The sequence below is a fragment of the Mauremys reevesii genome, linkage group 3 (genome assembly GCF_016161935.1).
Source record: "Mauremys reevesii isolate NIE-2019 linkage group 3, ASM1616193v1, whole genome shotgun sequence".
In the NCBI taxonomy this organism is placed as follows: domain Eukaryota; kingdom Metazoa; phylum Chordata; order Testudines; family Geoemydidae; genus Mauremys; species Mauremys reevesii.
In genome coordinates this window covers 113,993,165-114,018,406 of record NC_052625.1, presented here as the reverse complement: position 1 = coordinate 114,018,406, position 25,242 = coordinate 113,993,165, and the positions used below count along the sequence as shown (strand labels likewise).

Here is a 25,242-nt window from a genome sequence, read left to right as displayed (position 1 = left end):
GGATCTGCTATTTTTACAGGCAAAGAAAGTAAGGTCATTTGCTTTCCTCATCTCACTTTTGGAGTGGAGTTCTCAGCATTCAGTGGAGTGGAAGGCCTTCTCTGCTTGGGAGGGTGACATCAACTTAAGCCACACCTTCACTTCTGGGCACCGATTTACACAAGATCTGCTGCTTTTAGCTGCTGAGCAATATTTTCTTTTCAACTCTCATTTATAATCAAGAATGTTATTTGACATTGAATTATTATACTTTCCCTGTTTAATGTAAAATTCAAATGATTTTGTATTTCTAATAGGCTAAAGTAATTTAAAACCATCACAGAAGAAATGCTAATATAGTGACATTTTCCTAAGAGAATTTAAGTGGCAAAGTACAATAGTTATTTATATTATGGAAACAAAACACACCATTATCAAGCCACAACTTGTTTCAAAGTAGTCTTATCTTCAAACTCATCATACATCTAGTTTAACTGTAAATCCTCAGGAAGGTCTGCCAGTGCGTGAAATAATTCTCCGTGACCAATCTCTGTTGTCAGTATTTCAGCTTGCCTTATTTATGGCAGCATAACTTGATTCTGTAACCATTTTATCAAAAGGAATTTAAAAAAGGTACTAACCACAAGTATGGCAGGCATCTAGTTTTTGTTTCGTCATTGCTTCGGCCTATCTTAGTTGCAAAACTAACATGGCTCCTATAATCATTTAAGATAATTACATCCTTTCACTTTTCCACTGCATTCCCAAAACTGATACTTCAGCTGTCCACAAAGAATAACTTCAAGCTAACTACTAAATGTCACTTTTTGTCAGTTCCCCCCCATAGAACCAATATTTTGTTCAAATCACTGCATACAGCCTAAAATGCAGAAAAGTCAGTCTTTGTAATGGCATGGATGAGTGGGTCACACTGAATTTCAAATCACACAGAAAAGTAATAAGTGCTAAGAAACTAAGCATAATCTTATCAGCCACCAAAGGCAGTAGTCAATATGACTTCACAATAAATTGTTTTAAAATGGTAGTTATCTGCATTTCTGTTTTCCGCATTGCATCAAGAGCTGCTGGAGCACTATCACGAATATCATAACTGCTGGATGGAAATGTTACAGTCTACTCTTGACTGCGTTTAGTGTGTTAAAAGGTCTCCTTCCCTTTTGGACACTTACTTAAATTCTAAAAAAGAACCAGGAAAGGTATCAAATACAAAATGAAATATCTATTATTCAAAATAGACATGTAGAAATATCCTACAGCAGTAGATCACAAAATCTGGACTAATAATTGAGACCAGCTTTATCATTTGATACTTCTACAAATGAATTAATTTACAAAGTTAGTCTTTATATTGTCTCTGGTATTTATGGTATGTCATTTTTATTTAACTTGCAAGAGAAGAGAGTCCTTGTGGGGTGCTTTTTGGTTTTGGTGTTTTTTTGGTTTAAAATGATTTTTAATGTTTTCATTTGTAGAAGACATAGGAGAGCATAGGCAATGACTCTCATAAGCAGTGTTCCCATATGCATTGTAGTTTTAAAAAAAGATATTTTTTTAAAAAATGTGAAGCTTGAAATCAAATTATGCCCGTAGGAACTCAGTGCCTCAGGAACAAAATAAAAATTGATGAGATTTCTTGACTCAACATGCAGTGTCCTGTAATTGTCACAGTTAAAATGAAAGCATGCAAATCCAAATTTTCTGAGGGCTAGCTTGTAACCCCCTTATTTACACTGATGAACAACTATTCTCAGGAGTAGTGCTATAGAAGTCTGTAGGAACACTTGTGCAACTAACTACTTCTTATCAGTGCAAGAGGGTTATGATCTGACTGTGAATTTATTGCATCTGCAAGTAACAAAGAATGCCATGTATTGAAATTTTACTCTGTGTAAGAGTTTACTTTATGTATATGAATCATTGCATTTGTCCCTCCCAGGCTATTTCAATAAATAATAATGAATTACTTTTCTATTTCCAGCTGTTCACCCAGGGTTCTTAGCACAATTAGATTTGATGGTGTAAGAGAGACTTTGGGCATTTTCATTTCAAAAACAAGTTCAAAAAATCACCATCCTCATTTGTAAAACCCTCACTCTTCAATTCAGCCTCTCTTCCTGCTCCTTTCCCCTCGCCATATATCTAGCAATGGTCGTCTCTCTGTCATCCCATACAATGGTAGTGCAGGAGTCTTCTCCTCTGCAGCCCCTATGCAAAACAGTTTCCTAAATTTCTCACATTTGACCATTGTCATCTCATATCTCAGCTGAAAACTTCTCTTCTTCCTAGCTTTTTCTCTCTCCATCTGTTGTCATCTCTGTAATGATACGAAGCTCTGATGTTTTCAGACATCTTTTACATGGAAGACACTATAGAAAATAGGTGGTGTATTGTAGTCCCTGCTTTTTCTTTATAGCTTCAAAGAGCAATGAATGGGATTCTGCATTTTCTTCTTCCTTAGCAATAACTCACTTTTCAACAGAGGAAGCGGGAGAGAAACAGTGAGACTTCTAGATAATAAGCATAATAGAAAACACAAGTTTGGGAGAAAACAAAAATTGCACGAACAGCCTCACAGTATGTGAGAGATGGATTGTAAAACAAACTGGCTATATTGTATACCAAATTAGCATTGTGAACCCTTTCCTACATGTTGGCACTACATGTGTTAACTTTGGCATACTTTGCCTACTTTTTCAAATTCCAGTAACTCTAGTGACATGGTAGAGAGAGAGAGAATAGACCACCTAATTGAGAATATCCCTGTGACGGTTCTTGGGGTACCCAGGACTGTGAATCACTTTGTTACCTCCCTGCTTCCAGTGAAAGGGAGACTTCCTGGTGCTCAACTGGGTGTCAATTCCCTGACTCATTGAGCCAGTTAGCCACCCAAGCTCTCTGGGCAATGCTAGCCCTTACTTTGCATCCCAGTCCCCGAGTTGCTCTGAAGTGTTCCCCTGTAATGTCCAGCCCCTTCTCCACTGTACACTCACAGAACAACTGTCAGGTCTGCTGTCCCCAACAGAACAGTGTATACACCAGGTTGTATGATTCAGCTGAGGCTCAGCTCCTTACTTAATGCCACTGCATTAAGATCCATAATAAACTTGTTTTCACTGTAAGCCAAAGATTAGAGAGACAGTATGGATAATGGAAGCAAAAGGTTACATAAAACAAACTCATAACATGCTTTCTGGAGACTAAACTTATCTGGCTAACCACCTGTCTGAAGAAGTTTATTGCACCCCAAATGTCCTCTGCAGCACTGGTTGATCTCCCATTTTCATGAATGTAAACATACTGTCCATTTACTTCCTGGGTGCAGGATGACAGGGGTGTCTTCTCTGTTCCCCAAAAGTAGACCAGCAACCTTTTGAAGTTTCTCTCAAGACATGGTTATCTTCCCCTGTTGCATGTCTCCTTTGTTGACTTCATATCCTTCTGTTGATTTTGTATGTAAATGTACCTCCATTGCTTACATATCTTACAATGCTTTGTTAACGTGCCAACAGAGAAACAGGCGAATGAACATCTTTTATCCGACAGGAAGCCTGCTTCTTCAAATAATGTATTTTCAGTGTACATACATAATTCCTTACATAGTATCACTACATACATTTCACAAGAATATTAACAACCAGTGTGACCCTGGCTTTTATTTAAGACTTCACATGACACACTTTGGTTAACCAAACTCTACATACTAAAAGCAAGTTATTCTTGTAAATCCCTTGCCAGTTGGCACAAGAGATTCATGGGTCACAACCCCATGAAGAAGTCAGAAGGCCTTAGCACACCCACGAAACAAGAGTACGAAGATGCACTTGAATTGTTTTCACATGAGAAATACAATTTCATCATAGTCAAACTACAGGAAGTGAGGCCTGCTGGACAGAGCACTGAACTAGGACTCAGGAGACTTGGGTTCTAATCCTGGCTCTGCCACTGGTCTACTTGGGCAAGTCACTTTGCCTTTCTGTGCCACAGTTTCCTCATCTGCCAAATGAGGATGATGATACTGACCTCCTTTGTAAAGTGCTTTGAGATCTACTGCCGAAAAGTGCTATATAAAAGCACAGCATAATATTATTATTAGAAGTAACTACTCTTTTAGAAATTAATCTCTGCTCAATTTAGGGAAAATTAGTATTTCCCCAAATTCGTAAACATTTCATGATAAATAGGATAAGCACCATTAGCTGCAAGTGTGTACGTACTGCAGGAGTATAAAAATACTCAGATTAGAAAAAGACTTTTAATCTATGTTAACATTTATCACAAGGCATTGGTATTGGGCTTTCAAAAGGAGCCGAAGAAAGTTTATTTATTAAAATATATGCCTGTGAGAAGCTATTGCTGTAAATTGTATGGAAGAATAGATGATTATTTTGATTACTAAGTTGTGTCCAGAGTGCAACACTGCTAGGCAATATTAAAAAGAAAGCAAGCGTTCATATTTGGGTATGTTTCCAAAACTGCGTAAGTTTCCATCATTGTTACAGTAGTGCCTTAGGTACTAAGATGAGGCAATATGCTTTTATCTGATGAAAGCTTCAACAGTAAAGAAAAAAAAAAGCACCCATGCAAGGTTTGGGAACAAAGGATACAATACAACATGATTTTACAAAAGGTAGATCATGCCAGACCAACATGATCCCCTTCTTAGACCCTTTCTTGAGAAGAGAACTGATTTTTTGGACAAAGGAAATGCAGTACACATCTAATCTATCTGAATTTCAGTAAGGCATCTGATACAGTTCCACATAGGAAATTATTAGTTAAATTGGAGAAGATGAGGATTAATGTGAGAACTGAAAGGTGGATAAGGAACTGGTTAAAGGCAAGGCTAAAACGGGGCATACTGAAAGGTGAATTGTCAGGCTGGAGGGAGGTAACTAATGGAGTTCCTCAGGGATCGGTCTTGGGACCAATATTATTTAACATTTTTATTACTGACCTTGGCACAAAAAGTGGAGTGCGCTAATAAAATTTATGGATGACACCAAGTTGGAAGATATTGCCAATACAAAGTAGGACCGGAATATCATACAAGAAGATCTGGATGATCTTGTAAACTGGAATAATATAAATTGGATGAAATTTAATAGTACTAAATCCATGGTCATGCATTTATGGACTAACGACAAGAATTTTTGCTATAAGCTGGGGATTTATCAGTTGGAAGTGACAGAGGAGGAAAAAGACCTGAGTGTATTGGTTGATCACAGGATGGCTATGAGCCGCTAATGTTATGCAGCCAGGAAAAAGGCTAATGCAGTCCTAGGATGCATCAGACGAGGCATTTCCAGTAGAGACAGGGAAGTGTTAGTACCAGAATACAAGACACCGGTGAGACCTCATCTGGAGTACTGTGTGCAATTCTGGTCTCCCATGTTTAAAAATGGTGAATTCAAACTGGAACAGGTAAAGAGAAGGGCTACTAGAATGATCTGAGGAATGGAAAACCTACCTTATGAAAGGAGATTCAAAGACCTTGGCTTGCTTAGCCTAACCAAAAGAAGGCTTAGGGGAGATATGATTGAAATCTATAAAAACATCAGAGGGATAAATACCAGGGAGGGAAAGGAGCTATTTATGTTAAGTGCCAATGTGGACACAAGAACAAATAGCTATTTACCGGCCATCAACAAGTTTAGGCTTGAAATTAGGCAAAGGTTTTTAATCATTAGAGGAGTGAAATACTGGAACAACCTTTCATGGGAAGCAGTGGGGGCAAAAAAAACCCTAACTGGTTTCAAGACTGAGTGTGATAAGTTTATGGAAGGAATGGTCTGATGAGACTGCCTACAATGGCATGTAACAGATCTGTGACTGCTAGCAGCAAATATCTCCAATGGCCAGTGATGGGACACTAGATGGGGAGGATTCCAAGTTACTACAGAGAATTCTTTCCCACGTGTCTAGCTGTTGGGTCTTGTTCACATTCTCAAGGTCTAACTTGTTGTCATATTTGGGGTCAGAAAGGAATCCCACCCCCCCATCACATTGTCTGAGACCCTGGGGTTTTTTCGACATTCTCTGCAGCATGGGGCACAGGTCACTTGCAGATTTAAACTAGAGTAAATGGTAGATTCTGTATAATTTGAAGTCTTTAAACCATGATTTGAGGACTTCAGTAACTCAGCCAGAGGTTAGGGTCTATTACAGGAGTGGGTGGGTGAGGTTCTGTGGCCTGCAATGTGTAGGAGGTCAGACTAGACGATCATGATGGTCCCTTTTGACCTTAAAGACTATGAGTCTATATTTTAGAAACACAGCAGAATCCTCACTTGCATTTTGCCAAATTTGAGAACTAGGAAATGAATCACTTGAAAGAAAAACACTAATGGGTGTGCCAATTATTGAAGGTTTGAAAAGATATCCATCTCTAACTACAATTACTAGAGAAATCAGCTTTAATGGGTTAACACCTATTACAATCACCTTCTTTCAGTCAGTACTAGATTCATCCCTAGCCATTCACTGGATTACAAAAGACTGAAATCTGTTTTACCTTTATTTGTGATCCCCCAAAATTGATAAAATCCTTCATGGAAAAGGCTCATTAAAGGTGAATTTGTGAAGTAACCTCTGTTCAGAACCTTCTTAATTTGAAACATGAGGATGGAAACCTTGCACATCAGCTACAAAATGATGTAAAAATTAGGTTTGTTGCAGACAACTTATTGGAAACTAGCCAAAAGACCAAGTCATTAACAAGCAAATCAGGGAGTTCAAAATTGAATGTGGTATGTTTTATTTAAATGAAAACAGTGTCTACACTGCTTATTATTCATCATGTATGTTCTTAGCAGGAATAGCTGGGTTGTGTAGAAAAGGTTTAAGAGAATTCTGCCTATATCTGAGTTGTAACCTCTAGATTTAAATGAACTAGCAAGGGGAAAGAAAAGGTACCTGGTTCAGGGAATTTCTTGACGGATTAATACCTTATTCTACATTTTTCACTGACTTTGATAGTTAAAGTTCAGTTAATTGAATATGTTCTTCTTACATGGAACCTTTCTCACTTAGGTCAAAAACACTCAGATCTTTCCCCATCTCTCTAACTGCTACATCTGTATCCTGCCAGCCTGTCTCAAGTCTGATTCCCATTCATTAATGCACTTCTTCTGACTGATTAGACTTCACTTCATCACCATCTCAGGTCGGCGTTACTGGAACTTTCAGTTCCTCAGTGAAACCTACCTAAAAGTTTCCCAAGAATGTGCTTCACATTTGCAACAATCTATCTAGGTATTTAATGGCACCATGATATCCAAGTGCTAGTTTTAAGGCCTTCTCTAAACTAACAATCAAACCATCTTAACTGAGCCAGTTTTAGACAAAGTTTCAACATGGGTTCAGCTAACACGGTTTAAACACTGGTCACCTGACCTGCTAAGAGAGACCAACAAATAGTAATTAGATGGGTTTGAAAAATAATAATGAAAAAATAGTAGGGACTCGGCGTGGAAAATGGTTCTGTGTGGTCTATATTAAGCCATGTTGACAGAAACAGCGTGGCTTAACTGCCAATGTCATTAGAGAGCAAGGACATGGACAAAATATCCCATTTCTCTCTCTTCCCTCTCACACTTTCTGCTTTTAGAAATGCCCCTTTCTTTCAACATATCCTCATAGGTCAGGTTTTATCATCTTTGTTGCTCTCATCTAGACTTTCTCCAACTCTCCCTTTCTTAAAGTGGATTGCCAAAACAGGATGCTGTAATCCAGATGAGGCCTCACCATTTCCAAGTAGAGTGGATCAATTATTCCCGGTGTCATACATAGGACACTCCGGTTAATATACCCTAGAATGACATTTGCCTTTTTCACAACAGCATCATATAGAATCATAGAAATGTAGGGCTGGAAGGGATGTCAAGAAGCCATCAAGACCAGCCTCCTGCACTGAAACAGGACCAGGTAAACCTAGGCTCTGCATGACAAGTGTTGGTCTTGTACAACCTGTATTTAAAAACCTTCAGTGATGTGGATTCTACAATCTCCCTTGGAAGTCTATTCCAGAGCTTAACTACCATTGTAATTAGAAAGATTTTCTAATTTAAGATATCTAACCTTAATCTACCTTGCTGAAGATTAAGTCCATTACTTCTTGTCCTACCTTCAGTGGACATGGAGAACAATTAATCACAGATCTCTTTATAACAGTTCTCAACACATTTGAAGACTTATCAGGTCTGCCCTCGGTCCTCTTTTCTCAAGACTTTGTTTCACCTTTTCTCATAGGTCCGATTTTCTAATTTTTTTTCTTAGTTTTGTTGCTTTCTTCTGGACTCTCTCCAGTTTATCCACGTCTTTCCTAAAGTGTGGCTCCTCGATTTGGACACAGTACTCCAACTGAGGCCTCACAAATGTTGAGTAGAGAAGGTCAATTACCTTCCTTATCTTACCAAAAACACTCCTGCTAAAACATCCCAGATATTAGCCTTTTTTGCAACCGGATCAAATTGTTGACTCATAACCAGTTTGTGATCCACTATAAATCCCCCAGATTCTTTTCAGCAGTACTACCACCTAGCCAATTATTCCCACTTTTGTAGTTTTGCATATTTTTTTTTTACTTCCTAAGTGAAGTGTTTTGCACTTGTCTTTATTGAATTTCATCTTGCTGAATTCAGCCCTATCGCTCAACAAGTTGTGCATCCACCTTATAGTAACTTAATCTAGTTACTATAGCCCACACTTCCCTAGTTTGCTTATGAGACTGTCAGGTGGGTTTATGTCAAAAGCCTTACCAAAAATCAAGATATATCATGACTACTGCCTCCCCGGTCAAACAAGAAAATTAGGCTTGTTTGGCATGATTTGTTCTTGACAAATCCATGCTAGTTGTTCCTAATGAACCTGTTATCCTCTAGGTGTTTACAAACTGATTGTTTAATAATTTGTTTCAGTATCTTTATAGGTATCAAAGATAGGTTGACTGGTCTATCATTCTTCTTTGAAAAGATAGGTACTATGTCTACGCTTCACCAGTCCTCCATGAGATCTCAAACATAATTGCTAATGGTTCTGAGATTGCTTCAGCTAGTTCCTTAAGTACCTTAGGATGAATTTCATCAGGCTCTTCCTACTTGAATACACCTACTTTATCTAAATATAAGGCAAGCTATTAGCTCATTAAGTTTGTGATCCATTATAACCGTCAGATCCAGTTATTCATAATTTGTATTCGTATTATTTGATTTTTAACTTCTTAAGTGTAGGACTTTATACTTGTCTTTATTTAATTTTAGTGATTTCAGACCAATTCACCAATTTATTAAGGTCATTTTGAATTCTTATCTTGTCCTCCAAAGTGCTTGCAACCCCGCCAATCTTAGTGTCATACACAATTTTTGTAACCATACTTTCCATTCCATCATCCAATTGATTAATGGAAATATTGATTAGTACCAGACCCATGACAGACTCCTGAGTAACACCACTTGATATATCCTCCCATTGTGACAGAGAATCACTGACAACTACTTGGAGTACTGTTTTTCAGCCAGTTCTGCACCAGCCTTATATAGTCATTTAATCTGGCCCATATTTACCTAGTTTGGTTATTACCTACAAGGTGCTTACAAACTGATTAATAATTTGTTCCAGTATCTTTCTGGCTATCAAAGTTAGAATGACTTGTCTATAATTCCCCACGGTCCTACTTTTCCCCCTTTTTAAACACATACCATATTTGCCCTTTTGCAGTCCTCTGGGACCTCACCTGTCCTCAATGAGTTCTTAAAGAAAACCGTTAATGGGTCAGAAATTGCTTTGACAAGTTCCTTAAGTACTCTAGGATGAACTTCATCAGGCCCTGATGATTGGACTACATCTAACTCATCTAAATATTCTTTATCCTGTTCTTCCTGATTCGAGCCTGTGTTCCTTCCCCTTTGTTGTTAATACAAAACTAAGAGCGAATACTAAACAAAAAGTGTGGTCAGCAAGAGAGAAGAAACAGGGGGAAGGGATTGCTCAGTGGTTTGAGCATTGGCCTGCTAAACCCAAGGTTGTGAGTTCAATCCTTGAGGGGGCCACTTAGGGATCTGGGGAAAAAATCAGTACTTGGTCCTGCTAGTGAAGGCAGGGGGCTGGATTCAATGACCTTTCAAGGTCCCTTCAAGTTCTAGGAGATAGGTATATCTCCTATTATTATTATAAAATGATAGTGCTTGAAGCCCAAAGGAGGAAAGACTCTTGAGCAGAGGATGATTCTCATCAACCAAACAGCAGAGAAATCAAGGGAAATTAGTATAGAGCCCCTAGGGGTTCTCTATACTTGCAAGACAGGAAAAAAAAGAAAAAGAAACCCCATCCCCATCACCCCTGCAGCAATGAGTCTCGAAGTCCGGGGTACAGACTCGGTCTGCAATTGTTGTGCTGTTGCGCAAGCTCAAGTCTGCAGATGTGAGTTCTGAGACTCTCTGCCATGTGTGGTTTTTTTTGTTTTTGCAGTGTAGACACACTGTTAGACTCACATACAAAGTTAGACAGAAATAACCAACTTAACTAGAATAAACTAATGCTCTACAGCAGTGTTACTCAAGCTTTTGCATTGGTGATCCCTTTCACGCAGCAAACCTCTGAGTGCGACCCCCCTCACACATTATAACACCTTTTTTGTATTTAATACTATTATAAATGCTGGAGGTAAAGTGGGGTTTGGGGGTGGAGGCTGACAGCTCATGACCCCCCAGGTAATAACCTCGCAACTCCCAGTTTGAGAACCCCTGCTTTACAGTAACCTATGTGGAAAATGAAAGACACAAAACTCCAGAGTGAGTTAAACAATACAACCTCAGAAATTCCTTTCCCTAAAATAGATTTTAGACAAGTCAAGGGTGGCCTTTTTCCATTACAACAGTAACAAAATTAAACAAAAACTAATGAGTACCCAATTCAAATATGGGCCTTCAATCCCAAAGGATTCTCTAACCAAACAATTCTCCTAGAGAGTTCATCCCCATGTTAAACAGAGAAATGAAGATATCTTGCCAGTAGCAGAAGAGATAAATCATATCATTACATAACTTCAGGAATTTCCTGGAGTATAAAACCTACAGTGGAAGAGGTTTTGCTTGAAAGCACCCACAGGAACACAGCAAGATCAGCCAGCCTCCCTTTCATTTCCCAGAGAGCAGTTAGCCAATGCCAACTATGCTTTGGAATGAGTGCAACATTTCTTACAAAAACACATCTACTCTTTTCTAAAATTACCACTTACTCATATGCATGTGGTACAGGAGTGCCAAAAGAACAGGAGCGGAGCCCTCTTATCTTGCTTTTTATCAGCAACATATTCACTCACCTTATGTGCCCTACAGCTTCAATATAGTTATAATAATAATAAATAAATAAATATTGGAGATATCCTATCTCACAGAGCTGGAAAAGACCTTGAAAAGTCATTGAGTCCAGCCCCTGCCTTCACTAGCAGGACCAAGTACTGATTTTGCCCCAGATCCCTAGGTGGTCCCTTCAAGGACTGAACTCACAACCCTGGGTTTAACAGGACAATGCTCAAACCACTGAGCTATCCCTCCCCGTTCAGCACTTGGAACTTTGGGGTTTGCCATAGAATGCTACATTCTGCTATATGAATGCAATAGAGGACACTGATTTCTGGCAAAGCTTTTGTAGAACTTAAGCATTTCTTCTTTGCCAGTTTTGCAACAGTCATATGATGGTCAACAGAGCACAGCTAAACAATTAAAAGTAAGTGATGAGATTTTTAACAACATACTAAGGAGTGGAAGGAAACTCCTTTCTCAGTCCACTTACAACACAGTCTTTACACTATATAAAATACAAACTTGTTCCATTCTTTGGCTTTGGTCTTATTAACAAAACACCGCTTTGCCTATTTTTGATTCACAACAATATTTTGCCTCTTACCTCATGACTACCTCCTTTATTTAGTAGCCTTTTGCGAAGGACCTTGTCAAAGGCTGTTTGAAAATCTAAATAACTCTGTCAATCGGTTTCTCTTTATCTAATATTAAATAATGTTCAAAATATTCTAATACATTAGAGAGAAAATTTCCTTTTGCAGAAACTCTGCTGAACAGACCATATTATCATGATTTCCAGGTATTTTATTATTCTACTACTAATTGTCATTTCAATCAATTTACCAGGTATGCAAGGTTTACTGGCCTGTAATTCTCCATGATACAGTGTATTACCTATTACTGACTTCTACTTGACTTTTTGAAGTAAATGGAAAACATTTTTACAAAAATTCAGATATGGAGGTTTGCTTGGATTAAAAGTGCACATATTATATAAATTTTCCAATTTATAATCTTTAACAAAAGGTGACCTTGCTTGGGGATCTGTACCAAGCCAGGTTTAGTTTATGACAATGCAATTCTCAAAACAAATTGTTTGCCTTCAATCTTGTTTTGAACATGTGTAGGTTCTTCCTGTACTGCTTACTGAACTCACAAGAGGTGGACAGGCAACCTACAGAGCTAGTGAACTACAGCATTGTCGCTCAGAATGCAACTGAACAGAAGAGGCATTCATACTGTGCTCTGGAGTACAGCTCAACGTTAAAGCTAACACTGTAAATAACTCTGTATTCTTGAAAGAGCGCTGTTAACCTTGAGACCTCAAAGGAAGCTCTTACAGGAGGACAGAAAAAAATAATTCTATTCAAAAACAAAAAACCACACAGTCATACATTTTCCATTCTTAGTAAGAAATTATATAAAATTAGACTGGTTCCAACTGACTGAACCAGAGAACTGCAGGAAGGCAGCATTTACAGGGCAGGTGCAGCTTATGTATAGATCACGTCAGGCCTACAAAAATATGCACCCAGACCTACTTATTTTTAAATTAAAAATAAGAAAATTGAACAATGTATTTTACATTATTTTAACATTACATTGGGGAGCTGGGAGTGGGAGGGACCTTTTGAGTGCAGGATTTTACAGAAATTATATGAAGTTTATAACATAAATGAAGAATGGTTATGGTACCTGTATAAACCCCCAACCACCAATCTCATAGCCAAGCCTGACTACAGCAGTATACAAAAACTTGATCAATGCTATAAAAACTACCAATAAAGCATTTCGGCTTTTAAATAATGTCAAGGCTCTTAGCGAAACATCCCTCTCCCCTCCAAAACAACTCGAACTATATGAACTTTTCTTTCATGGCGTTAATAATCTTGTGTTATTTGAACATATTTTGTGGTATAAATACCTTTAAACTTTAAAAAAAGAAAGTAAAACAGTATTAAAAAACAAACCAATAAAAGAGAAACTCATGGCTGTGACTGGCACCCGATGAGATAAAGCATAATGGAACACTCACATATTGTTTAAATATCTATCGAGGTGAAGCTAGTCTGACCATATTTAGGAAATACTGCAAAACTTTCCTCTTTGAAAAAGTATTTTGACTCACAAAATTCCTACACCACTACCTCTAGACCTCTCCCAATCAAAAAATAAGGGGTGGGAGATGTTGATAAAATCTTTAAAAAAAAATAAAATCAACAACAATCCTATTCCTAGCACAGTTTTAACCCTGAAATGAGTGAAGGGCCAGAACCTACACAGAATCCACTAGGGACTTGTTTATTGCTACAGGTTTTACACAGAAGACACTCAGGTACTATGGTGATGGACAGCAATATAGAATTCTATAATCGATATTTAGAAAATTTTGAACACACCACTCTTCATACAGACACTTAATGCAATGAATCAGAACAGCTCCTTTGGGGTCTGACACTGACCCTGTTAAAATCCATAGAAAACTCCCATTGACTTGAATAGGCTTTGGATCAGTCCCTTAGAGTATTGTGCAGAGCTCTGACATGGATTGTTTGACATTTCTTAGCAGATGTAACTAGTTAACACAATTCCTCCTTACCGCATGGCTGTATTCTTGTGTACATCAGTTTTGTTCTTCACACCATATCCCTGAATAGCCTGAAGCAACAGCTTCAAGTGACCAGAAGGGCAGCCTTCTCTCAAACTAATCCAACAGAGTCCATTTCTAGTTATTTTAATACCAACAAGGTGAAACAACTTTCCAAGTGGTGTTAAGCCTAACTGTTTTGACAATATCGTCTTACTACTGGTAAATTTGCAACTGAAAGCTATTCTGGAGAATGGATTCTAATTCCTGCCTCTGCCACAGGGTTGTTATGTGATGCCAATCAAATCACTTAAACCAAACTTTTCACAGGTGGTCATTAACTGTGTGTTCCTCATTTTCTGGGTGACTGCCTTAAGACCCTGGAGCCTGATTTGCAAAAGTGCTGAGCACTCATAGCTGCTACTGAAGTCAATGGGAGCTGTCCTTCAAACACAGCATTTTATAGCACTTTGTAAGAAGTCTGAATAATCAGATCCTAGGTGTCTCAGATTGGACACCCAAAATTAATAGATACTTTGATCTTAACCCCTGCCTCAGTTCCCCAACTATCCCCCCCATATCACCGGGGTGTTGTGAAATAAATTCATTAGTGTTTCAGACATGCTTAGATGGTATAGTGATGAGAGCCACAGTAAAGTCCATGACAAAACTAATAATTCTGTCTTCAAAACAGGGTTTGAATAGTACACACTAAAAAAGGCATGGGCCTGCACTGAAAAATAAGGAGAAAACCAAATACTGAACAGCTACCCATTAAGCAAGCACCATCCATCCTGTGCATTGAACAAGGCAGGCTTCCTCCAATGGGGGAAAAATGGTTTGTGATCATGTAATTAAAGACTATATCTTAATGCATATGCACAAGGGTGAGGTGGTTACGAATGCACAGGCAACCTTAACTCTGACATTTCCTAACTTCTGAGTACTGGATTTTCAAGTTTCATAGAGTGCTTTTAATGTAGGGTTTTGGACATCATACAAAACAGATTCGTTGTGAATTTAAATATCATGTGAAAAATCCTTACCCCAAAAGGAGTATTGTACTGAATGGGAGAACACACACTTTAAATTGTACGGAAAAGCTCTTTAAATACATCAGGTCTCATGGATGCCACACCACATGTTAGCACATTTAACACCCTGGCAATAAGAGGAGGATGTATTGTAGGCTTACCTGATATTCATTTGGCCAGAAGGTGCTTACAGCCAGCTCAGCTCGAAGCCAGTCTCTGCCAGTAGAGCCTGTCACATTCCAAATGGGATTAGCAAGAGGTCCCTTGTTCACCCTAACTAAAATGTTCAAGGTTCCAGGGTTCGCTCCACTCTTGCTATATAAAAGGTAACTGAAATCAATGCAGTGAGTGTCATTTTCCTTCATCGTAGGAAGTTGAAGTCGAGCCTTTTCTCCAGGATCATGGTCTGAGGAATCCACTATCATGCATGAGCCTGAAAAGAGAAAGAGTTGAAGACAGATAAATTCAGGGATTCAAAACAGCTCACTCTAAAAAAGAGGAAAAGAAGATACATGGGTTGGCAGGTACTAATGTTCAAACATATTTAAAATACAATTCAAAACAAAATATTGAGACTACAGGATTGTATCAACAGATTCAAAGGAATTTAGGCCACTAGCCACTCAGGGGAATCCACTGAGTTAGCCACTTAGGCAGTCTATACAAACATGGGAAAAGAGAGGCACTTGGGAATGCAATCCACTAAAGGCAGCACATTTAGAGGGGGTGCTATGTAAGCCAGGTCTACCTATTTAACAGCATCAGGTGCCTAAATCCAGCCTATAGGGTGGCATCTATCTGTGCTTGCAATCCACAGCTGGGAACACTCTCCTGGAGTCAGGTCCCTTACGTGCCTACGCTAGTTCTTGCAACACATGCCTAACTCCACACAAAACAACTGGGTTGGGGGAACGGTCTCCCTTATAATTTTTAGCCCAGTAGTTATGGTACTCATCTAGGATGTTGGAGATCCCAGGTCAAATCCCTGCCTCTGCCTCATGAAGAGAAGAGATTTGAATCAGGCTTTCCCACCTCTCAGGTGAGTTCCCTACCCACTGCGCTACAGAGTCACTCTCACTATCTCTTGTCCAATGAGTAATTATTAACACAAAGAGGAATGGCTTCAAAAGGAGATACTGAGAGAAACCCACATTAAAATATCCCATCCTAAATCTGGGATTTGGGAGACTAAATCTGGGCCTTAAACATTTAAATCCTTTGTGGATCTGGGCCATTCTTGCTGAATTCTCCCAGCAGTTTCAAATGGATACAGGAATCTTTTTTCTACTTCCTATCTTATACTTTTGGGTAGCACTCTTTTTGCCTGTTTAAGAACTGCTACATTTCATGCCAGGGATTGCTGTGTTTCAGTGAAGAGTGAAGTGAACCATATAGTCTGTTTGTACAATGGTTTCTGAAGTATTTTGTGATCCTTTGGGATGAAAGGCTTTACAGATCTCAGTTATTTTAAGGTGCCATTCTGCTCTAAAGAAATTAAAAATGGCACTGGGGGGGGGGTCTAAGTTTATATCATCTCTGGACTGCCGGGTCAAAAGTTGCTCAATTTACAAGTATAAATATGTTTTTTGTAACTAATACCCCAGTATCTCAACCTGGGATCACATACATCACCAGAAAAAAAGGTTTTCAGTCCAAATTACACTGTTACACCTGTGTGACACACTTCTCTGCAATGAGGTTCCAAAGCCACAAACAACCACAACTTGGCCCTCAATTGCAACTCCAATTATTCTGATAATTCTCAAGAGAGAAAGACACCAGCTCAGTCTCTCCCGGCCCTATTGGCTCAGAAGAGATAACAATGGCTGGTATTAAAAGTAGCAAAACCTGTCAATGAAGCAAGCAGACAGGACTCTAAATACAACCAGGGAAACTGAGGTGGTACCTCTTTTCAAAGCAGAAATAATATACATGCCATCTTCTCAAAACTATTTATGTTGCTTTGTGGGGAAAGAACATGCTTTTCCGGGACTGATTTCTGTCAGGGTTGAAGGTTTAATGTTTGTACTAAAATGCATTTTGGACTCTTTACCCCTATGAATAAACATGAAATATTTTTAAACCACATAAAATGGCATAATTTTCCTACACATGTATTGCTATAGAGCAAAGACTCTGAAAAATGGCCTTATATTGAGCTAGACCAGGGTAAGCAACCTATGGCACGCATGCTGAAGGCGGCACACAAGCTGATTTTCAGTGGCACTCACACTGCCTGGGTCCTGGCCACCGGTCCGGGGGGGGCGGGGGGCGCTCTGCATTTTAATTTAATTTTAAATGAAGCTTCTTAAACATTTTAAAAACCTTATTTACTTTACATACAGCAATAGTTTAGTTATATATTATACACTTATAGAAAGAGACCTTCTAAAAACGTTAAAATGTATTACTGGCACGTGAAACCTTACATTACAGTGAATAAATGAAGACTCCGCACACTACTTCTGAAAGGTTGCCAACCCCTGAGCTAGACCATGCAACCATTACTCACATTTGTGAGCATTTATTCACACTAGAAGCCCCAGAGCCACACTTCTTGTGTGACTAAATTCTTGCTAACAGAGTAAGGGCTACAAAATCGAGCCTATTGTTAGTAATTAGTGGAGCAACTGTGACAATTTTTGGTAAGCAAAAGAGCTCTTCGGAGCAGTGGGGTGGGGGTGTATGATGTAAGTAAAATAAATTACACTATACACCAGGAGGCATTGTGTAGAGGTTTTTGAAAATGCACATGAGCTATGGGAACAAGAAATTGTTGATAAGTTATTGATCAGTGAAAATAGAAATGTTTATGTGTAAATGAGACAGAAAAATCAGCATTTGACTCATTTGTTTGATAAAACTTTCCACTGACTTGCACAGCAATTCTGCGCTGCACAATTATTCTCTAACAAAACAGAAAAATGTTTTACAGACTCAAATAAAATAGTTTTTACAAAGATATATTACTAGTGTTTAATTATTATTATTGTGTTAACTGATCTAGGAATAAAACCACTTCTTTTAAAAAGTTGTATACTGGATACAGTTTCAGTGCCCAGTTTATATTTGATTACCTATGTAGAACCCGCCATTATGATCTCTTTACAGACAACTTGGCAAGATTTCATTGGCTAATTGCCAGCTTCTTCACCGTTACTGCTCATTTTTAAAAATGAAATGAAAGGTACTAGGATATTTAGGATCATTATTATTACAAATCTCCAGCAATTATGGTTTAAAATTGATAGACAATTGTGCATTGATGGTTCCTAGCATTGTTACTATAATGGACACACTGGCATTCAGCTGTTATGCCCGCTGGCTCTAGAGTAAACTTCAAAAGACTATTTGGAACCTACCTTTTAGCTCAGAGACACTGTTGAAATCATTTGGTGGTTTCTGCTTAGTGCAGTTTGACATAACTTATTGTCACATTTTTTAAATTTTTTTTTTGGTTCGCCAATCCAGCCGCCCTGTAGGGGCCGCAGTGCAGAGGAGGGGAGCGCCCCACTGGGAGCGGGCTGCACGCTCAGTCTGCCCCAGCCGGTGCCAGATCTGCAGCAAGCCTGGCAGCCTGCGTCCTTCCCTCCCCGCCAACCGGAGCGGCGCAGCGGTCGGGGCCGCAAGGCAAGCGCCCCGCTGAAGCCCTGGCCGCCTCCCTTCTTTCTCTCCCCCCTGCTCCCTCCCCCTACCCCCCGCTTTGCCGCTCCGACCGCGCTGGTTTTTTGCCTCCCGGCTTTGCCGCTCCGGCCACTCCGCAGGTGTTTTTTTTCTCTTTTTTTCCCCTCCCTGCTTTGCTGCTGCGGACACACCACAGGGTTTTTTTTTTTTCTCTTTTTTTGCCCTGCTTTGCCGCTCTGGCCGCGCAATTTTTTTTCCCCCGCTTTGCCGCTCCAGCCGCCCCTCTTTTTTTTTTTTTTTTTTTGCGCGCTTGGGGCAGCAAAAAAGCCAGAGCCAGCCCTGCTCACTTTGTATTTTTTTTTATTACGAGTATTTGCACTGTAAAAAAACAAAAGAAAGTACTGTAGTGCAAACTCTTTATGAGGAAAGTTGAACTTACAAATGTAGAATTATGTAAAAAAACCTACATTCAAAAATAAACCAATGTAAAATTTTAGAGCCTGCAAGTCCACTCAGTCCTACTTCTTGTTCAGCCAATCACTCAGACAAATAAGTCTGTTTACATTTGCAGGAGATAATGTTGCCTGCTTCTTGTTTACTTCAACTGAAAGTGAGAATGTGTGTTCTCATGGCACTGTTGTAGCTGGCGTCACAAGATATTTACATGCCAGATGCGCTAAAGATTCATATGTCCCTTCATGCTTCAACCACCATTCCAGGGGACATGAATCCATACTGATGATGGGTTCTGCTCGATAACGATCCAAAGCAGTGCAGACAGACACATGTTCATTTTCATTATCTGAGTCAGATGCCACCAGCAGAAGGTTGATTTTCTTTTTTGGTGGTTCAGGTTCTGTAGTTTCTGCATCAAAATGTTGCTCTTTTAAGACTTCTGAAAGCATGCTCCACACCTCATGCCTCTCAGATTTTGGAAGGCACTTCAGATTCTTAAACCTAGGGTCGAGTGCTGCAGCTATCCTTAAAAATCTCACATTGGTACATTGCATTTTGTCAAATCTGCAGTGAAAGTGTTCTTAAAATGAACAACATGTGCTGGGTCATCATCCGAGACTGCTATAACATGAAATATATGGCCGAATGTGGGTAAAACAGAACAGGGGACATATAATTCTCCCACAAGGAGTTCAGGCACAAATTTAATTAACACTTATTTTTAACAAGCATCATCAGCATGGAAGCATGTCCTCTGGAATGGTGGCCAAAGATGAATGCTTATTGTTGAATGTTTAGCATATTTGGCACATAAATATCTTGCAATGCTGGCTACAAAAGTGCCATGCAAATGCCTGTTCTCACTTTCTGGTGACATTGTAAAGAAGAAGAGGGCAGCAGTATCTCCTGTAAATGTAAACAAACTTGTTTGTCTTAGCGATTGGCTGAACAAGAAGTAGGACTGAGTGGACCTGTAGGCTCCGAAGTTTTACCTTGTTTTGTTTTTGAGTAAAGTTATGTAACAAAAACAAAATCTACATTTGTAAGTTGCACTTTCATGACAAAGAGATTGCACTACAGTACTTGTATGAGGTGAATTGAAAAATACTATTTCTTTTTTTGCAAATATTTGCACTGTAAAAATGATAAAATATACACTTTGATTTCAATTACACAAAATACAATATATTTGAAAATGTAGAAAAACATCCAAAATATTTAATAAATTTCAATTGGTGTTCTGTTGTTTAATAGTGTGATTAATCGCGATTAATTTTTTAAATCGCAATTAATTTTTTTGAGTTAATCACGTGAGTTAACTGCTATGCTCAACAGCCCTATAAAAAAACAAAATATATTAACTCTTTGTCCTCTTCAGTGTTAAGAAGCCCTCCGTTAGTCTATGTAAATTCTGAAGCCATACAATCTTTCTGCATATAGATATTGTATAGTTCTCTTCTTAGCTTCATTTTTCAACGTTCAACAGTACTTAAAACCAAATTTGCATACATTTATCTACATATGTTCATCCTCCAGCACAACATAAAATGCTCCAGACAGCACTTGTAACTATTTGTCACACTGCCAAAGCATCTGTTCAACATTTTGCAAACTACTTATTTCCCCTCTTTTTAAACAGACTTTATCCCATGAGAACATAGAACCTTCCAACCGCCACTTCCTAAACTGCTCTAAGGAAACTGAAATTCAAACCAGGAATCTTTGCCAACATAAACTCCTCATCAAATTTATATAATTGGAAAATGTTGCTGTGATATCTGTTTTAAATATTCTTATACTGTAAAGGTGACACACACATATATAAATATAATAAACAAACAAACACACTACCTTAAGAAGACAAGGCTAAACTTAAACACTTAAAAAATTAACTTAGGGGAATATCTAAGTCAATGGATTGCAACATACAAAACAATATATAACATAAATCCACATTCCAAGAGTTTATTCTGTATGGAGACTACTATTTTTTACAATGCCAACAGATATTAGTTGTCCTACTCAAAAGGTTTATAATTACAAGTCGATCAAAATGCATTTAATGTGGTTATAAACAAATCATTAATTCACCAACTTGGAACATGATTGGCTGGTGCAGGGTCACTCTATTAGCAGATGCAGATGAATTGTAGGACCCCAATCCTGCAAGCACTCGTGTATGTGCTTAACTTTACTAGGGTTGTCTGGAGCCCGGTTTTCAACTGGAAAGTCCAGTCAAAGAGGAGACCTGGCAGTGTCAAGTCAGGCACCAAAAAGACTGACTACCCCAGAGTCAGGGAAGGCGCTGGGTCATTAACCTTCACCAGCCCTTGCTCAGCCAGAGTCGCCCTCTACCTGCAAGCAGGCTCCTTGTCATACTGCATCAGCTCCCATCCCAGCCCTGAAGCAGAGGGAGTCCAGCTTGGGGGAGGAGAAGGAGTGGAGACGATCCAGGGAGGGAGGGGGGGCAAGGCCTTGGGGGAAAGACGCAGAGCAGGGGCAGGGCCTCAGGGGTCCAGTTACCAGCAATTAGAAAGGTGGCAACCCTAAACTTAACCCGCATGGGCAGCCCCCAGTGAAGACAACAAAACACACACAGAAGTCAATAGTACTACCCAAGTGTGTAAAGTGCACGCATACACGCTTGCAGAATCAGGGCACTTCACACCTATGCAGAAATATACATTTCACAAGCTTCATCAGTTATGAAGTGAAACTCACGGTAATTGTGTTAGAAAAGAAGATAACCCTAGCAGTTTTTTAAAACTATATTTTAAACTAACAATATTAACACATCATTTCATTCTTTTATCATATATCTAAGATGTTGACTTTGCTGAGTAGGTAATAAACAATTCATAACATTCCCCACCCACCTCCCACATACTGTTAACTTCAAAAATCTCATAACTTGTATGTAATGAACATTAATCTGCACATGCAGATTAGTGCACCTGAATAAATCAGGTATTTGCATGTCCCCAGGTCCAATAAGATACCTAGCTGACGCTGTGCAGGGGCAAATAACCTATGTGTAATTGCATAAGCACCTAATGTTCCTATACACAGTTTACACACCTTACTTTGAAAGTTAAATCCACAGTATTTTAGCACTACAAAGTCAATAGATTTAAGTTCATTACTGCTTTTAATAAAAAAAATGGCACATTTAAGAGGATCAGTTAACAATGCTGACCAGTAAACTGGGCGATGAATAATGGCCATAATTACTGGCAGTCATGTGAAACTAGTAAAGCAAGGGAAGAGAGGATATACCTCAGATTATCACTGTAAATAACACAGATTACACAAATATTGACTACTGATTAGAGCATATTTTACAAGAGAAGACAAAATTGCTTGGCTGGTTAAGCCTAACAAAACGAAGGCTAAGAAAGGATGTGATTACTCTCTATAAATACATCTGAGGAGAGTGAACACCAGGAAGGGAGAAGAGCTATGGAAACAAGTATGGGTAGCTGTGTTAGTCTGGATCTGTAAAAGCAGCAAAGAGTCCTCTGGCAGACGTTATAGACTAACAGACGTTTTGGAGCATGAGCTTTCGTGGGTGAATACCCACTTCGTCGGATGCAAGAGATGTCTTGCATCCGACGAAGTGGGTATTCACCCATGAAAGCTCATGCTCCAAAACGTCTGTTAGTCTATAAGGTGTCACAGGATTCTTTGGAGCTATGGAAAGTAAAGGACAATATTGGCACAAGACAAAACGGGTATAAAATGGTATAATACATTTAGTCTGGAAATTAGATTAAGATTCTGGAACAGTTTCCCAGTTGCAGTAATGGGTGTAAACAATCTAACTTGTCTTAAATGGAACTTGATAAGTTTATGAACAGGATTATATGATGGCATTGCCTGCAATAGCAGGGGACTGGGGACACTGACCTAGTCCTTCCAATGCTATCTCCTATGTTAAACAAAGGAGTAATGAAAGGATAGGAAATCAAGAAGCAGTGCAAAGACCATTATTGCACCTGACAGAAATATTAAGTATGGTCAAAGTCATATGACTACCAATCCATAAGACTCATAAAATAAGCAGTGCCAATTTTCAAACTCAAGAATATAGAGCTATAGTTATACGCACAATAGTTGGCAGAACTATATATGATAGCTGAATGTTTTCATTAATAAAACGTTTGTCTGCACTGTCAAAAAAGGTGTGTATTTAAGCAATCCAGATTAGCTATCTTGCTGTAAGAGAGACCCCTCCTGGCAGCAAAGACAGCCTCTGTTAACATTAAAGAATGTGTTCATTTTTGTTCCCTGAATTTCACAGTGGCTAATTCCATCTTTGCATGAGGTTATCAGAAAGGAGAGGTGAAGAATATATATTAAGTCATCTGTTCATACCCTGTCAGTGAGGGACTGTTTCCAACTGTATCTTTTTCTTGTTGGTCCAGGCCATTTTTGTAAGTCCCAAATGATGAGACTGTCATCACTTGTCCTGTAGGACTACTGCAAAGCCCATCACATCTCACTGTCAGGAAAATGTTAGTAGTATTCAGTCTGACTTTTATTGCACTACACTGCCTTGGTGTATCTCTACACATTTCCTCTTCATTCTTGGTGTTTACATCTCAAATACTTTTAGACAGTTATATCCCTCCCCCCATCGTATTTAAAGCATTGTTTTGCCTAGTTACACATACTTAATTTTTATTTCCCCTCAAATCAATCCCACACCACCATCATTTTTGCTGCTCGCCTCTGTACTCCCTCCAATTTATAAGTCAATTAACAGTCCATAATATAACCACCCTCAATGTAGTACAGCAGCGAAAAGGTCAATGCAATTCTCTGGTGCATACAAAGAGGCATCAAGTTATGCAGTGTAACGAAGGCCATAGAACTTCCCCAAAATAATTCCTAGAATATATCTTTCAGAAGAATACCTAAACTTGATTAAAAAATTGGCAGTGATAGGGAATCCACCCCTGCCCTTGGTAAACTGTTCCAGTGGCTCCTCTGTTAAAGTTTACAGTTTATTTCTAATCTGAATTTGTCTAGCTTCAACTTCCAGTCATGGGATCATGTTATACCTTTCTCTGCTAGCTTGAAGAGCCCATTAATTATATATTTGTTCACCTAATAGATACTTATACACTGTAATCAAGTCACCCTTTAACCTTCCGTTTGTTAAACTAGATAGATTGAGTTCCTGAAGTCTATCACTATAAGGCCTGTTTTTTAATCCTTTAATCATTCTTGTGTCTCTTCTCTGAATTGTCTGCAATTTATCAACATCCTTCTTGAATTGTGGACACCAGAACTGGACAAAGTATTCCAGCAGCACCAGTGCCAAATGCAGAGGTAAAATAGCTGAAGGCCCTATTGTTATGTATGCTTTTTGCATAAGTGAAAAAGTTGAGATTGATGTTAGAACCTTAAAGAAAATATCCTCAGCTTATGTTTAACTGTAACTTTGTATTAGAGTTCTTCTTGTAAGAGGAATGTCCTTTAAAAAATTAAAAATCCAAGTGCCCTTAAAACGATCCTCATTAGCTGGGACAAATAGCCTTGCCACACCTGCACCCACACTACCCAGTGACAAATGACCGATCTGCCTTGCAAAATGGTAAACTCCCACTGCCACTTGCGTTACTGAAGAGAAAATAAACCAAAGAACACTATGCAGGAAGCTACAAACCATGCTGGATTAATTTCTTTACCATTAATATAATTTCCCACAACTTCAGTTTCATGTTTTTGCCATTCAGATTTAAATAATTTGCATTAATAAGGATATGGGAAACACAAGGTTTGCCCAAATCAATGATGAGGAACATCTCCACTCATGAGTTTAAAGAAAGCATTTAGAAATAGGTTAGTGGGTTCATTTTCAAAATACTCTGCATCATTATATCACCACACCTATATCTTAATATGCCTGAAATTTAGCGATTTCTCCTCTATAACATTTAAAATAGTCAATGTTAACAAGATTAATATTGCAGGAAATAATGCAAAAGGCCTCTGAAATCTGTGTGAAAAGGAAAGATTGTCTCCTGTTCTCAACTGCTGTGCCATTCCTTCTTCATAGCATTGAGGGATTGCTGTTGCCTTGTTTTAATTTCTTTACAAGCTGCTGGAAATCAAAGTGAATACCACAACCACCAATTTCAACATAGCTGTGCTGTTCCCTTCCAATTTCTCAGAGTCGAAATGCAAACTGAGACAAGACTAAATGTCTGTCTGAATTTGCAACAGAGAGAAGATA

The 25,242-nt window shown here is 38.7% G+C and overlaps 1 protein-coding gene across 8 annotated transcripts in view; it reads right to left on the bottom strand.

Moving 5' to 3' along the window:
• The window catches only part of PTPRK (protein tyrosine phosphatase receptor type K), a 581,996-nt gene that overhangs the window by 367,225 nt on the left and 189,529 nt on the right, over positions 1–25,242 (bottom strand). For all 8 annotated transcript variants that reach the window (XM_039529032.1, XM_039529031.1, XM_039529033.1 and 5 more), the window contains one exon: positions 15,083–15,354. In XM_039529032.1, the coding sequence (XP_039384966.1) occupies positions 15,083–15,354 (272 nt within the window). The remainder of the gene's footprint in view (positions 1–15,082; positions 15,355–25,242) is intronic.